Consider the following 12,279-nt stretch of genomic DNA (forward strand, 5'->3'; position numbering starts at 1 on the left):
GATAAAGAGAGAGATGGGGAATGTAAACACTTCCCCCAACTACACAATCACGCATAGGCCTACCTGATGAAATTGCATGTAAAGATTATTGTGTGTGTTTATAGCATTTTAACACTGCAAGAGAGAGTATGTATTTGTGTTGTGTCTGCTGGCCTCTTAATCAGTTTTGTGATGCAGTCGTTTCAGTGCATGTTTACGTGTCTAACACGCACTGACACACTATGATGTTTGACCCTTAAAAACGCAGGAATGTCATTACATTGAATACAATATCAAACAGTGACAAGTGCAAACAAATGATGCTAGAGATTTTCGAACATATTCATGTTCCATAAAAATTTTGAACAGTATATCAAGTTAAATATCAGTATATAATCTTATTGTGAACAAATAATTCATGCGTTTCTTTTTTTCTTGACATTGTTCAGCACACATTCATCTGCCTTCGTCTAATCAACAACTGATGAATAGACCCATGTTCTCGTCCGACATTTTTCTTTTTCGATAAAACGTTCCATTCCGATGTGAAAAAAATACAGAAAAAAAGATCTGTCGCTACTTCCATTACATCACCACTTTTGATATTTGTTATCTAATGCAATGACATTCATACATTTCCAAGTGTGCCCTAAGTGTTCAAATATTTGTTTTGTGGGGAAGCTGTAAAAACACTAAAGCCACAAATCAAAGATAAGCAGACAACGTGTGGTTCCTGTTTGCTAACCCATCCTGTTGGCTGCCTTTCTGTTACAGGAAAAAGAAACCAGGCAATGCTAAAATATTTATTTTGTGTTTTTATTTCTTGACTTTGTGTGTGATTGGACTTCTGTGCATAGTGCTGGTGCAGCTTTGACTTTGGTGTGTGTACAGAAGATAACAGAAGAGGTTAATGTGATAAGCTAACAGTTCATTTGAAGTGCCCTGAAGAAGTAGTCACCATGTCATCCTGTATCATTGTGTGTGTTGCCCTTGGCTGGACTCTGTTCTGTGTAGTCTGGTCCTTGTGTGAAGCCTCTCTCTGATCTTTCTGGTCATTGGTCTTTTGATTTTTCCTTCATTAATGTTTCGATTGATTTCATTGTTAATTTCTCAGTCTTTGTTTCTCATAATTAGTGAATCACCAAGTGCTTTTCTTTTCCTTTTATATAGCAGATTTTAGTTGGATTCTTCCTATTTTAATTTCTCTTCATGTCTCTTGATTTGATGCATGAAACATCCGCTTGCCCTTATTAAATGTTTTCGAAATTGTTGTCCTAAAATCTTTTTTAAAAATGTCTTTTATTAAAAAATCTACACTACATATCGAATCACTTATGTCTTATTAAATGGATTATGTTAATTTGTGCATAAAACTGTTTTTTTTTGGGGAAGAAAAATATTCACTTCAGACAAAGAATATTCTCAGCGACCAATATGAGTCATTGAATTATTCACTCAAAGATTTTGTTTGTTTAATAACACTGATTTGAACTACATGCCACTACTGTGTGTTACTGGAAATAATTGATTTGATACTCACATCAAACTCAGGCCTTGTTTACACCTGGTATTAAGATGCGTTTTAAGGGCCCTTTCACCTTGTTTGGTCCGGATTTTCAAACTTTTCAGTTTGATCCGAATCAAAATTACAGGTGTGAAACCTCCCCCAAACCACGGTCCAGACCAAACAGACGAAATTTGGTCAGACGAAAAGAGGTAGTCTTGGTCCGGATCAAACTGAACAAAGGTTTGGTTCGTTTCTAGTGTGAAAGCATTTTCTGTATTGTTCCGAATTTCAGACCATTTACAGAAAGTTTTCTGCAGGATTGCTTGCAGTCTTCTCCTCCTTTCCTGTCGGCGACGATAAAATGTTTACACAATGAGGCGAATGCATTCATTTGGCGAATTTGAACCAGCCTCGAGTATAAATGGTGCTGCTGAGGTGGTAATGCCGTAATAATAACAGTATAGTGGCAACGATATGCGTCATTTATTTTTTTCATTCTTGTCAAAGTTACCCACCGAATTGACAACACACTGACGTCAGACGCACGTCCGTTTACAAACCAATCAATGTCAAGATGCAGCCCACGTAGATGATGACGACAGGACATCGAAACCAATGTGAAACCAAACCAAAACTTACCGAATGTATAAAATGTATCAAAACATGAATTTTGGTTCGGACCTTGGTGCGGACTTACAGGTGTGAAAACTTCCCAGTCAATCGGATCACAAGTTGGCGACTCTAAATAAAGGTGTAAACAGGGTCTAAAACGTCTTGAGCTTGTCCACTTTCGACCACTTCCAGAGGTTCGACCAGATTGCTGTGTAGCTGATCGTAGTGTGGTTGAATGTATTCAAACAGCCACGAAAGACCGCCTACTCTTCGACTTAACGCATAAATATTACGGGAAGCACGCAGGCAGTAGGCTATTTAAACTTTGTCAGCTGAAGACCCAAGTTTGGTTAAAAGACGAAAAACTTACCAAGCACAATGTTCTCTCACCATTCCTGATTTCTAACATCACCTAAAACACCAGGTGTAAACGGGAACATATCTCCCTCATCTATGTCTTGTGATCCGATCGACCAAAACGCATCTTGATACCAGGTGTAAACAGGGCCTCAATATCAAAATCGATTATGCTGCTAGTCTGAATATCAACACTATCCACTTGTGGACTGATGAATGTTGTTTCCCGGGGCCAAGCCTTTACTCCATTTCAAGTAAGAATACAGAGCAATTTATGAGCAATATTCATTTATAGCACATCTTTCTTTTAAAAATCCACATTGTCAGTCTACAGTTTCTGAGCTCACTGTGTCCCAGACCCTAATATTTGATTCATTAAAAATGAATCACTGTCTGGCCAACTAAGCTTCCAGTATAGAGATGATTGGAGGATCGTAATTTTTCAGTAGTATTACAGCACACCGTGAGTGTTTATTAACACGGTTTGTTATTTGCTTGTCAAATGCTGATTAAATGTAAATGATGACTTAGCAAGCAGATACAGTCGAATAGAAAATATGGTAATTTCCAGTACAACAGCACGATTGTTCACATGATATTGCTTAGATGAACTTGTTCAGTTGAGTTCTAGAAAAGCAGATTGGATGCATGAGGAGCTACAAGTGAGCAAGAAGAGTGGGATGTACATATTCTTCTGTAAACTGAGTTGATGGATGTGTCAGGCATGACATTCGGGCGCCAGCTCTACGCTCTGACTCTCTCTCTCATGGACCTGTCCACTGGATAGAAAGAAACGACAGAACGAGAGCAGGAAGAATGAGGCGGAAGCAGATGCTCACCGGGGAATAAAACAGAAAAAGAGAGAGAGGAGAGAAGCTTTGTGCTCGAAATACAAAGGCAGAAGATAAGAAAGAGAAAGAACGTGAAGAGTTCAGAAAAAATGAATGAGTGGGAAATTACTTGGAAATCTAATTAAAGACTGACTGGCTGCTGAGGCCATTTAGAGACTGTGAGAGAACTTGAATGTGCAGGTTGTGCCTCAGAAATGGAGTGAATTGGATTGTTCAGTGCATTGTTACATACAGTGGGGTTCGTTTAAAATCAAATTTAAAAGATTTAGGATTTAAAGACATTAAAAAAGCATTATGGCAAAACTAATTTCCGATGTTCTACTAAGAAAATAAGCATATCTTTTAACTCCTTTGTACAAATGGTCAGATGTCCTTGCTTACATTTAACCACAAGACGCTCTTTGGATCATTCTCAAATTATGTTTGATGATCAGGTTTGACAGCAGTTCTTGGCCGGTTTCACAGACAAGGGTTAAAGGTACAATATAGCCCCTTTCACACAGCGCGTTGATCCCGGGAAATTGCAGCGAAATTGCTAGAGTGCCTTCTGTGTGAACGCAAACACGTCCCGGGATTGATGTCGGAATCGATGCCAGGATGGGGACCTAGTTACATTGCCGGGATCAGTCCCGGAACGAGTCCTGTGTGAACCATAGACAGTATATAAACTGGACACAGCGTAATAGGCTTCAACAGAGAAAAGTGAAGTCAAGAAGCACTCTCTTCCTGATGGCTGAGCGTACTGTGCAGGCTAAAACTGAGCTTGACGACGTAGATGTGACGTGAGCAACCTGTCTAACAGCTGTGAGTCTTCTAGTAGCTGTACCGAGAGAAATCTGAATCATTCCCTTCCGAATCTCGCAGAGACGGGGAGCGTGAGAAGGAGCTGTCCATGAGCTAGCAGCAGGATCAACTTTATCACTCTCTATGGGCTTCTCCCTTGACTTTATGCGTCCCCCCGATTGCTTGCGAGCTTCTCCGTCTGTCTATACGGTAATTTCTTGACTGTGCGACAGAGAGTCGAGTGGTTATGACGCAATCGTTAGCCTATTTTTACAAAAACTGCTTCTACAGGGCCATAACACGGTAATGGAGCCTTTTAAACATTGTTTCTTTGGAAATAAATAATGGACAAATGGAGTCTTTAAACGCCTCAGATGTACGCCGGTTTCCGGCGGATGGATTACCCCCTTAGTGTGAACAAAAGCCAGGATCAATGCCGTAAGGGGTGTGTCGTAGTGATGACGCACGTGCCATCGCGCGACTCTGATGCAAAGAAAGAATGAAAAAATGTCTGCAAACAAACGAAGCAGAGACCAGGGAGCTCCTTACTATCCGCGCTGAAGCTGAGATTGTTCGCCAGCTTTGTGGAACGGTACGCGATGCGTTAGTGTACATGTTTTCGACGCGTACGTTACACGTCTCATCCTGACGTCACGTGTTTTTATGGGATCTACCGGGATGTGTGTGAATGCACTCACAGATCCCGGAAAATCACTGGCAGTGTGAAGGAACCAAAAATCAAACTACACATTATCCGTGTATTTTCTGGAATCTCTGTGTGAAAGGGGTATGTAGCCTAAGTTTTCGCAGCCAGAGGTCGCATTTTCAAAACAATAACAAATGCGAAGCTTGATGACGCTATGAAGGAGAGTGGAACAATGGCAGATGTAGTTTTCACCATCCAGAGATATGGAATTCACGAATCATGTTCACAGATGAGGTAATAAATTAGTTTTTGTATTAGCCTACCTTTACGTTTGATATATATATATATGATATGTATATGATATATACGTATATATATATGATATGTGTAATGCTGCGCAGTTTTACACGTTTAAAAATTAATAAAAGTAAATGTAAACGAACCCACAGTATTTGCAAGTAGGCCTAGGCCTAAAGGCTAAATATATTTGTTCAACACAACACTGCATTTAATTTCACTGCCATATAGACTTGGTCGCCAGACTTGATAAAAGCGTTACTGAAGTACAAACAAAGTGCAATATTATGTGTAAAATAAATAATATATTTGCATACCTGTCTATTAAAACACATGCGAGAGAGTCTCTATCATGTCCAAGTTTGTTGCGAAGCTCTCTCCATCTCGAAAACACCTTGCCGATATTGATCCTTGTTTTATTTCTCTGTTTTTCCCAAAGCCTGCTTGCCTCGGTTGATCTATGTTTAGTTTTTTGGGGGGGATTTTCTGTACTCGCCAATCAATAATCGTGAACCATGATGTCTGAACGGCACAACAGCGGATAGATGCTATCATAGCCTCATTAGCGGCTTATATTGTCCATTGAAACGGCCGCTAATGAGGAGTCTATATATATATATATATATATATATATATATATATATATATATATATATATATATAAGGTTTGTACAAGTGGAAACGAGGATAGCGTGGATATTACGTCATTGATAGGCAATGAAAAGGGACGAGCCATTTTGTAAAACTGGAATTTCTCTGGATTTACAAATCCTTGGGAACTTTTGGAATAATGTAAGAACACAACTGCATGAAATATCACTATGTATCACTGTGGAAGTGGTTTTTGAATATTTTATTACAAAAATCTTACATATCCTTAAGCCTATCCCAGACTAAAATGCTCGGTTGAGCTGTCTTAAAGGGATAGTTCACTTTAAAATTTAAATTATGTCATCATTTACTCACCCTCAAGTTGTTTCAAACCTGTATTAATTTATTTCTTCTGCTGAACACAAAGAAAGATATTTTGAAGAATGTCAGTAACCAAACAGCATAGTAGGAAAAATAAATACTATGGAAGTCAATGGGTACAGACTACTATATTATACAAATATCTAAATAATCAAAGTAAATTGATATCCAAATATTGAATGAGATTGTGGAGGATTGTGTTTTTCAGTATGTTTGATGTTGAATTCCAACCAGCATTTTTGCAACATCACTGTCCCATCACAAAAACAAGCAATCCCAGCTGTAAATAAAGGGAAACAGGCATTCTTTTTTTTTTTTTTTTTTTTTTACTGTTGCAATCTTCAAATAAAGACGACAGGGGAAGCTTTTGTACTTAGAAGCTCTTGAAGGGTCTTAGAAATTGCATTCAGCTCTGAGGCGCTTTCATAAGCCTCACAGTCATTGTACATGTTTTTTTAAACAGTTGCTCTAAAAAGGTGACAAATCCCCTCTTCCATCTCAAACTCGGTGGTAAACCTCTATAACCTAGACAAAAATGGGACAAAGTTTATTCTAAAAAACGTGTTTCACAAATGTCTTTCAAAAGAAACCATCAGAAGGACAAGTGAGAAAGTTTTAACTCTTCAAAGCAATGCCATATGACAACAGACTATCTATTACAAGCAAATTGTACAGCAAAGCTGAATGATAATATTCAACACCAGGATGCTTTATGCATGTACTGTTTGGTGTGAAGATGGGGGATTTAAAAACCAAAAAAGCACATTTTCCATTTCCCAAGATGCTTCACATATTTGTTCCCTTAAGTTAAAAACTTACAGTATAATACCACAGCTTTAAACACGTTGTTTTTTTAAGTTTTATGGGACTTAATGGTTTTTATACGTACAAACTATATATTCCCCTTACACTGACACAATACCCATAAACCTACCCATCACAGAAAACAATCTAACATTGAAAAAAAAAAAAAAAAATCACATTAAATGTCAATTTGCAGAGCTATCGTTAACTTAAACTAGTTTATTTACACTACATAAGCAAACCCAAAACCAAATTTAAATAGAAATATTGCCTTAACTCAAATAAAATGAGCTGATATATAAATAAATTCAAGTAGCCTACTAAAATAACTAAAAATTACAAAATAAAATAAAAAGCTAAACAGTAAAAACATTTAAAAAGCACACAAATAGATAAGCTAATAAGCAAAATAAATACTATCATAGTTCATAAATATTACTAAATGTTCCATGTCTGTGCTCTCCACTCATTTTTAGCAATACAAATAACTAATTTTGCATAACTGAGGAATGTCTCACACACACCTTCATCAAGTCACGTAATCGGTCCTTCACACAAGAACAAAACCATTTCACAATCTGAAAACTCGTTCTCATCTTATAAAAGTAGAACTGAAAAAGGGAAGCAACAAGAAAGACACGTTTGACAATGTTCTGTATTTATTGAATGTACAGTTATATTATTTATCGAGGCAGTAAAAATTACATCCAGAGTAATAATTTTCCCTTTAAACAAGGCAGACCAATACATTATCTACATACAGTGTTAACAAAAGAGCATTTCAGTAGAAGAAAGAGACCCATGCAGAAAGAGACAAACTATGAGATATGTACTTGGTTAAAGCTGTAACTGAGGCCGAGCAGAAGTTAGCCCTTGGTTAAGCAGGTTTTGTCCCTTAAAGAGTCCTCACAGATTTCAGTACACAAAGTATCCCTCAGTTTGGGCCCACAAGTGTGATGGACCAGCCTGGCTCATCCCCTGAGGACATCTGGTTATAGACTGAAATTAGCATGCTAATGTCTGCTTTGAAAACACAAACTGTATACCAACAAAGAACTCAATTTACAGGACACGATTTGCAAAGTGTTTTCAAACTAAAAGGTGCTAAAATTAAAATAATAATAAAAAACAGAAGAACAACCTGAATTTTGTCCCATTTTAAGACACTAAAAAGTGGGGTTCTAAATCCCATGATTTAAAAAAAGAAAAAAGAAAGGAATTTTGTGGTTTTTAAATGATAAAGTAGTGCCATTCAACCATAAACATAACACAGGCACGGTACAGAATCATGCCACGGTAAGAAAAATGACAATCACAAAGTGTCTACAATTTAAAAATAATAAAATTACAGGCCATAAAGTATTTAGGTGCTTCTCATTAAACGCTTGTACCTCATTTTAACCGAAAAAATTTAATAAAATGACAGACAGGTAGTAAAAGACAGCTGAATGGTGCTTGGGACGACTGTAGAACGTGTGCGTGTTGTTGGGACACTAGATCAGCCTAAGACAAGCAAAAAGACAGACGTCACTCACGACTTCTCCTCTAGTCAGTAGTCAAATTCATTTACCTCTAAAATGGAATGAATTATATGTAGATCGATATGAACTCTCACGTGGTTTCGACTGAAATACACACATTAATATTTCCTGGTAATATGTACATCACTAATGTCCCTCTCCAAAGATAATGAGACGTGGAGAGAGGAAATGTTTACATGCAAGTACCATTTATCCCTGCTTATACGGGTATATAAAGCTATTGACTTAACACGAGAACACATTTAATGGGCCGAGTCGTATAAAACCCTCAACGAACAAACCCTCGCTTTCTCGGTGAAAGATGGTGTTGTCCATCTCACTTCAGCCCTTTTGCCTTCTGGCCTTCTAACCTCTACTGTGCAGTGTTCATTCTCACAGCCAGCACTTGCCTCACACACACAAACACACACACTTTGTAAATTACTCTAGGAAATATTTTCATCAACGCATGGAGAAGAAATGTAACGTGCATGTTGCATATTATGTTACTCACTCAGCAGATGTAATGGTTTGATAGTCATAAGTGCTGTAATCATTGTCTTTCTCAAAGTGCTTTGATCGAGATCATAAAACACACTTTCATGCTCTGGTATTACAGTGTGAATGATGCACGCTAGCACTGAATGCATGTACGTCAACTCCAACTGTCTTATTGTTGAGCCTCGGAGCCCTGAGAGACACAAAGAGAAAGAAAGGAAAGGTGGGGAAGGGACGCAAATGGACAGAGAACCAGAAAACTGACCCAATTTATAAAAGTAAACCGGAAGAGCAGGGTGACAGCAGACCAGATTACAGTACGGGAAGGCAAAATCCAACCGTCATGCATTCTCATGGATTAAAAAAAGCCCTGGATTGCGGAGCTAAGCTGTAAAAGTCTTGCTTCAATCTCACATTAAAAAACCTCATATGCTGTTTTTTGTTGCATATTACGCAACACGTTATGCCTCTGAATAGACCTTGATGAAGCCAGACGGGGGATTTGCACGCAGAGTCCCTGAGACGGGATCCGAAAGTGGAACCGCACCCAAGCCGTGAGCGGATTCATCTGCGGTTGGACAAATGATACAAGGAGTGGCCCATGAAGTTTCCTGGACATCACTGGATTTCAGACAGTGTCAGATGTGGGATCACTGCCAATTACAAAGAGCCGGGATTAGATTAAGCCAACCGACAGAGAGATGGATACGGGGGAGGTACGGGAGAGAGCGAGTGGGATTACATGATTTTAGAAATAATTATCTGGGTGAAAGAGTTCAAGCCAAGTACTGTATATGTAGATGTGAGGCACTTAAACATTTAAGTCATGGGACAAAAACACAATATACACCCAGATTTTTTTTTTTTTTGCAAAAATTTTAGCTTTAGAGTTACAACTGCTGTGTTTAATGGACAAAACACCATATTTAACCCTAAAAGATTCACTGTAATACTTTAACTGTACATATTACTACTCTAAGGTACTAATATACACCTTTTAGGGATAGACAAGGAGCAAAGTTGTCCAGTTGTGACAAGCTACTGTTCCCTTGTTGGTATATTATTTTTGTAGATTTTTTTTCTGACAGTGAATTTAAAACCTAAACATTCACATGTCAGGATGTTTCGGCTGCAGTGGTGAAAGGAAATGAATGAAATTGTGTTTTTCGGGGGTGGGTAAAGCAATAGTCCATCTGTGCATCATTATGTAAACACGTACCACCAGATTAAGCAAAAGCCTAGCGTTAACATCACAGCCTCAGAATTCTTTACTGTCAAATTTACACTTCCACCTTCAGGACGATTTGTGGAACTACATGTAAAGCTGCAAAGTGCAAAATATACAACAGAAATGGAGAATTCCCGTCCCTCTGGTTTCCACAGGTGTCTTACGGACGGGCGTTAGTATGTACGAGAGCCCACGTCATTAGAGCTGGATAAAATCCACAATTAAAACAGAACTTTGGTTTTAAAAAAATAAAAAGATGTCAGATTTGATTCAGACAGACAGTGGCAAAGTCTATGCAGGTTTAAAAACAATAACAACAAAAATCCTCAAAAAAAATTCATAAAATGTTTTCGTAATACTATGTCTATTCTTTAAATCCACTGCGGACAGAAATGGATTGGAGAGAGTGATGGGAAAAACAAATAGAAACAAATTGTAGTATCACTAGTACACTCCTGTAGTATCCGTCTCTGACTTGACGGGAGTGTTTGAGGTTGAGGAGGATTCCAGCAGTGAGTTATTGCCCATGTTGCTCCCCCAGCTGTGGTTTGGGGAGGTGTAAGGGGGCGTGCTGCAGTTGGAGGAGGGGCCAGAGCTGAGGCTGTCATTGGCCTGACCTATCAGGGTGTCTTTACGAGAGCCTTTGCTCTCGAGCTCCTGCAGGAAGTGAGACACCTCCTCTGGCAAGAGCTTCAGCTCCGCCTCGCACTCGCGTGTCAGACGGACCTGGTTCTGCGAAGACATGGGGATTTAAGAGTGCCATTCCACAATAAAAATATCATAGCTCATTAACATTATTATGAGATAACAAAAAGGTTGGGTGATATGACCAAGGTTTAATCACAATAAGCTATTTTATTCCACGATAACTATGTATATCACAATATAGCAATTTTTTACTGGAAAAAAAAGATTGTAATACGATATCAACATTTTAAATAACACTTACATTTCACAGTTCTCTGCAGAAATTAAATAATCAAATAAAATAATAATCAAATAAAACACTGAATGAATTAAATATAGAGAGAATCTTATTAAAGCTATGAAAGTTACTTAGTCAAGATCAGTGAGTGATTTTCTCTTTTAATTGATAAAACTAGGCACTGACAGCAGCAGATATATTAGGTGAATGTACGGATCCAATACAGTACATATTCGATTTGACATACCTCTCAGGTTTCATTAAAAACATCTTAATTTGTGTTTCGAAGATTAACCAAAGAATTGAACCGACATGATGGTGAGTAAATCTTTTGAAATTTTTGGGCAAACTATAATTATCCCATAATTACTTCATCCTCAAGCCATCCTAGGTGTGTATGACTTTCTTCTTTCAGATGACAGTTATATAAAAAAATTGAGTGAATAGAGCCTGAGTTTTTAAAGCTCCAAAAAGCAAATCCATTCATCATAAAAGTAATCCACACAGGGGGTTAATAGAGGCCTCCTGAAGCAAAGCGATGCATTTTTGTTAGAAAAATATCCATATTTATAACTTTATTAACTATAATCACTAGCTTCCGGTAGCGGCTGTAAGCGAGTCTAGTTCCGATGGAAGAGTGACCTCTGACCCGACGCATAACGTATTGACGAACGTGGAAATGCAGAGGATAGAGCAAATCAAAACACTGGTTATGAATTAGAAGTCTAAAATTAGAATTTTTAAAAAGAAATGTCAGAGAATTCCGATAATAAAAAAAGAGGAGCTTGAGTTTGTTGCCCAGCCCTATTTGTTTGAACCGTGAGAGATGTCTACTCTCCCTTAAGCTTACGCTCCTATTACATCCTACATCATGCGTCGGGTCAGAGGTCACTCTCTCCCGCTGGAACTAGACCCGCTTATGGCCATCACCGGAAGCCAGTGATTATAGGTTTTAGTTATACATATCAATATTTTCCTTTATTAACCCCCTGGAACCATTATGGATTATTTTTATGATGGATGGACGTGTTTTTTTGGGCTTCAAAAACCAAGTTACCATTCATTCCCATTATAAAGCTGGGAAGAGCCAGGATATTTTTTAATATAACTCCCAATTTTGTTTGGTTGAAAGAATAAAGTGCTATAAAACTAGGATGGCTTGAGGGCAAGTAAATTATGGGATAGTTTTCATATTTGGGTGAACTAACTAAGCGCAGTCAGCCATGAAAAAATAACTCAATTCAGTACTTACAAACTGTATTGCAGGCGCTCAGAAAACCGTCTTTCGAACTGTGTGCAA

The 12,279-nt window shown here is 38.1% G+C and overlaps 1 protein-coding gene across 5 annotated transcripts in view; it reads right to left on the reverse strand.

The window, feature by feature from the left end:
• Positions 1–7,445: 7,445 nt before the first annotated feature.
• The window catches only part of plcb3 (phospholipase C, beta 3 (phosphatidylinositol-specific)), a 75,635-nt gene continuing 70,801 nt past the window's right edge, over positions 7,446–12,279 (reverse strand). For all 5 annotated transcript variants that reach the window (XM_079599841.1, XM_079599840.1, XM_079599839.1 and 2 more), the window contains one exon: positions 7,446–10,786. In XM_079599841.1, the coding sequence (XP_079455967.1) occupies positions 10,499–10,786 (288 nt within the window). In that variant the 3' untranslated portion in view covers positions 7,446–10,498. The remainder of the gene's footprint in view (positions 10,787–12,279) is intronic.

Source organism: Phoxinus phoxinus, assembly GCF_949152265.1.
Source record: "Phoxinus phoxinus genome assembly, chromosome: 2".
Lineage (NCBI taxonomy): Eukaryota > Metazoa > Chordata > Actinopteri > Cypriniformes > Leuciscidae > Phoxinus > Phoxinus phoxinus.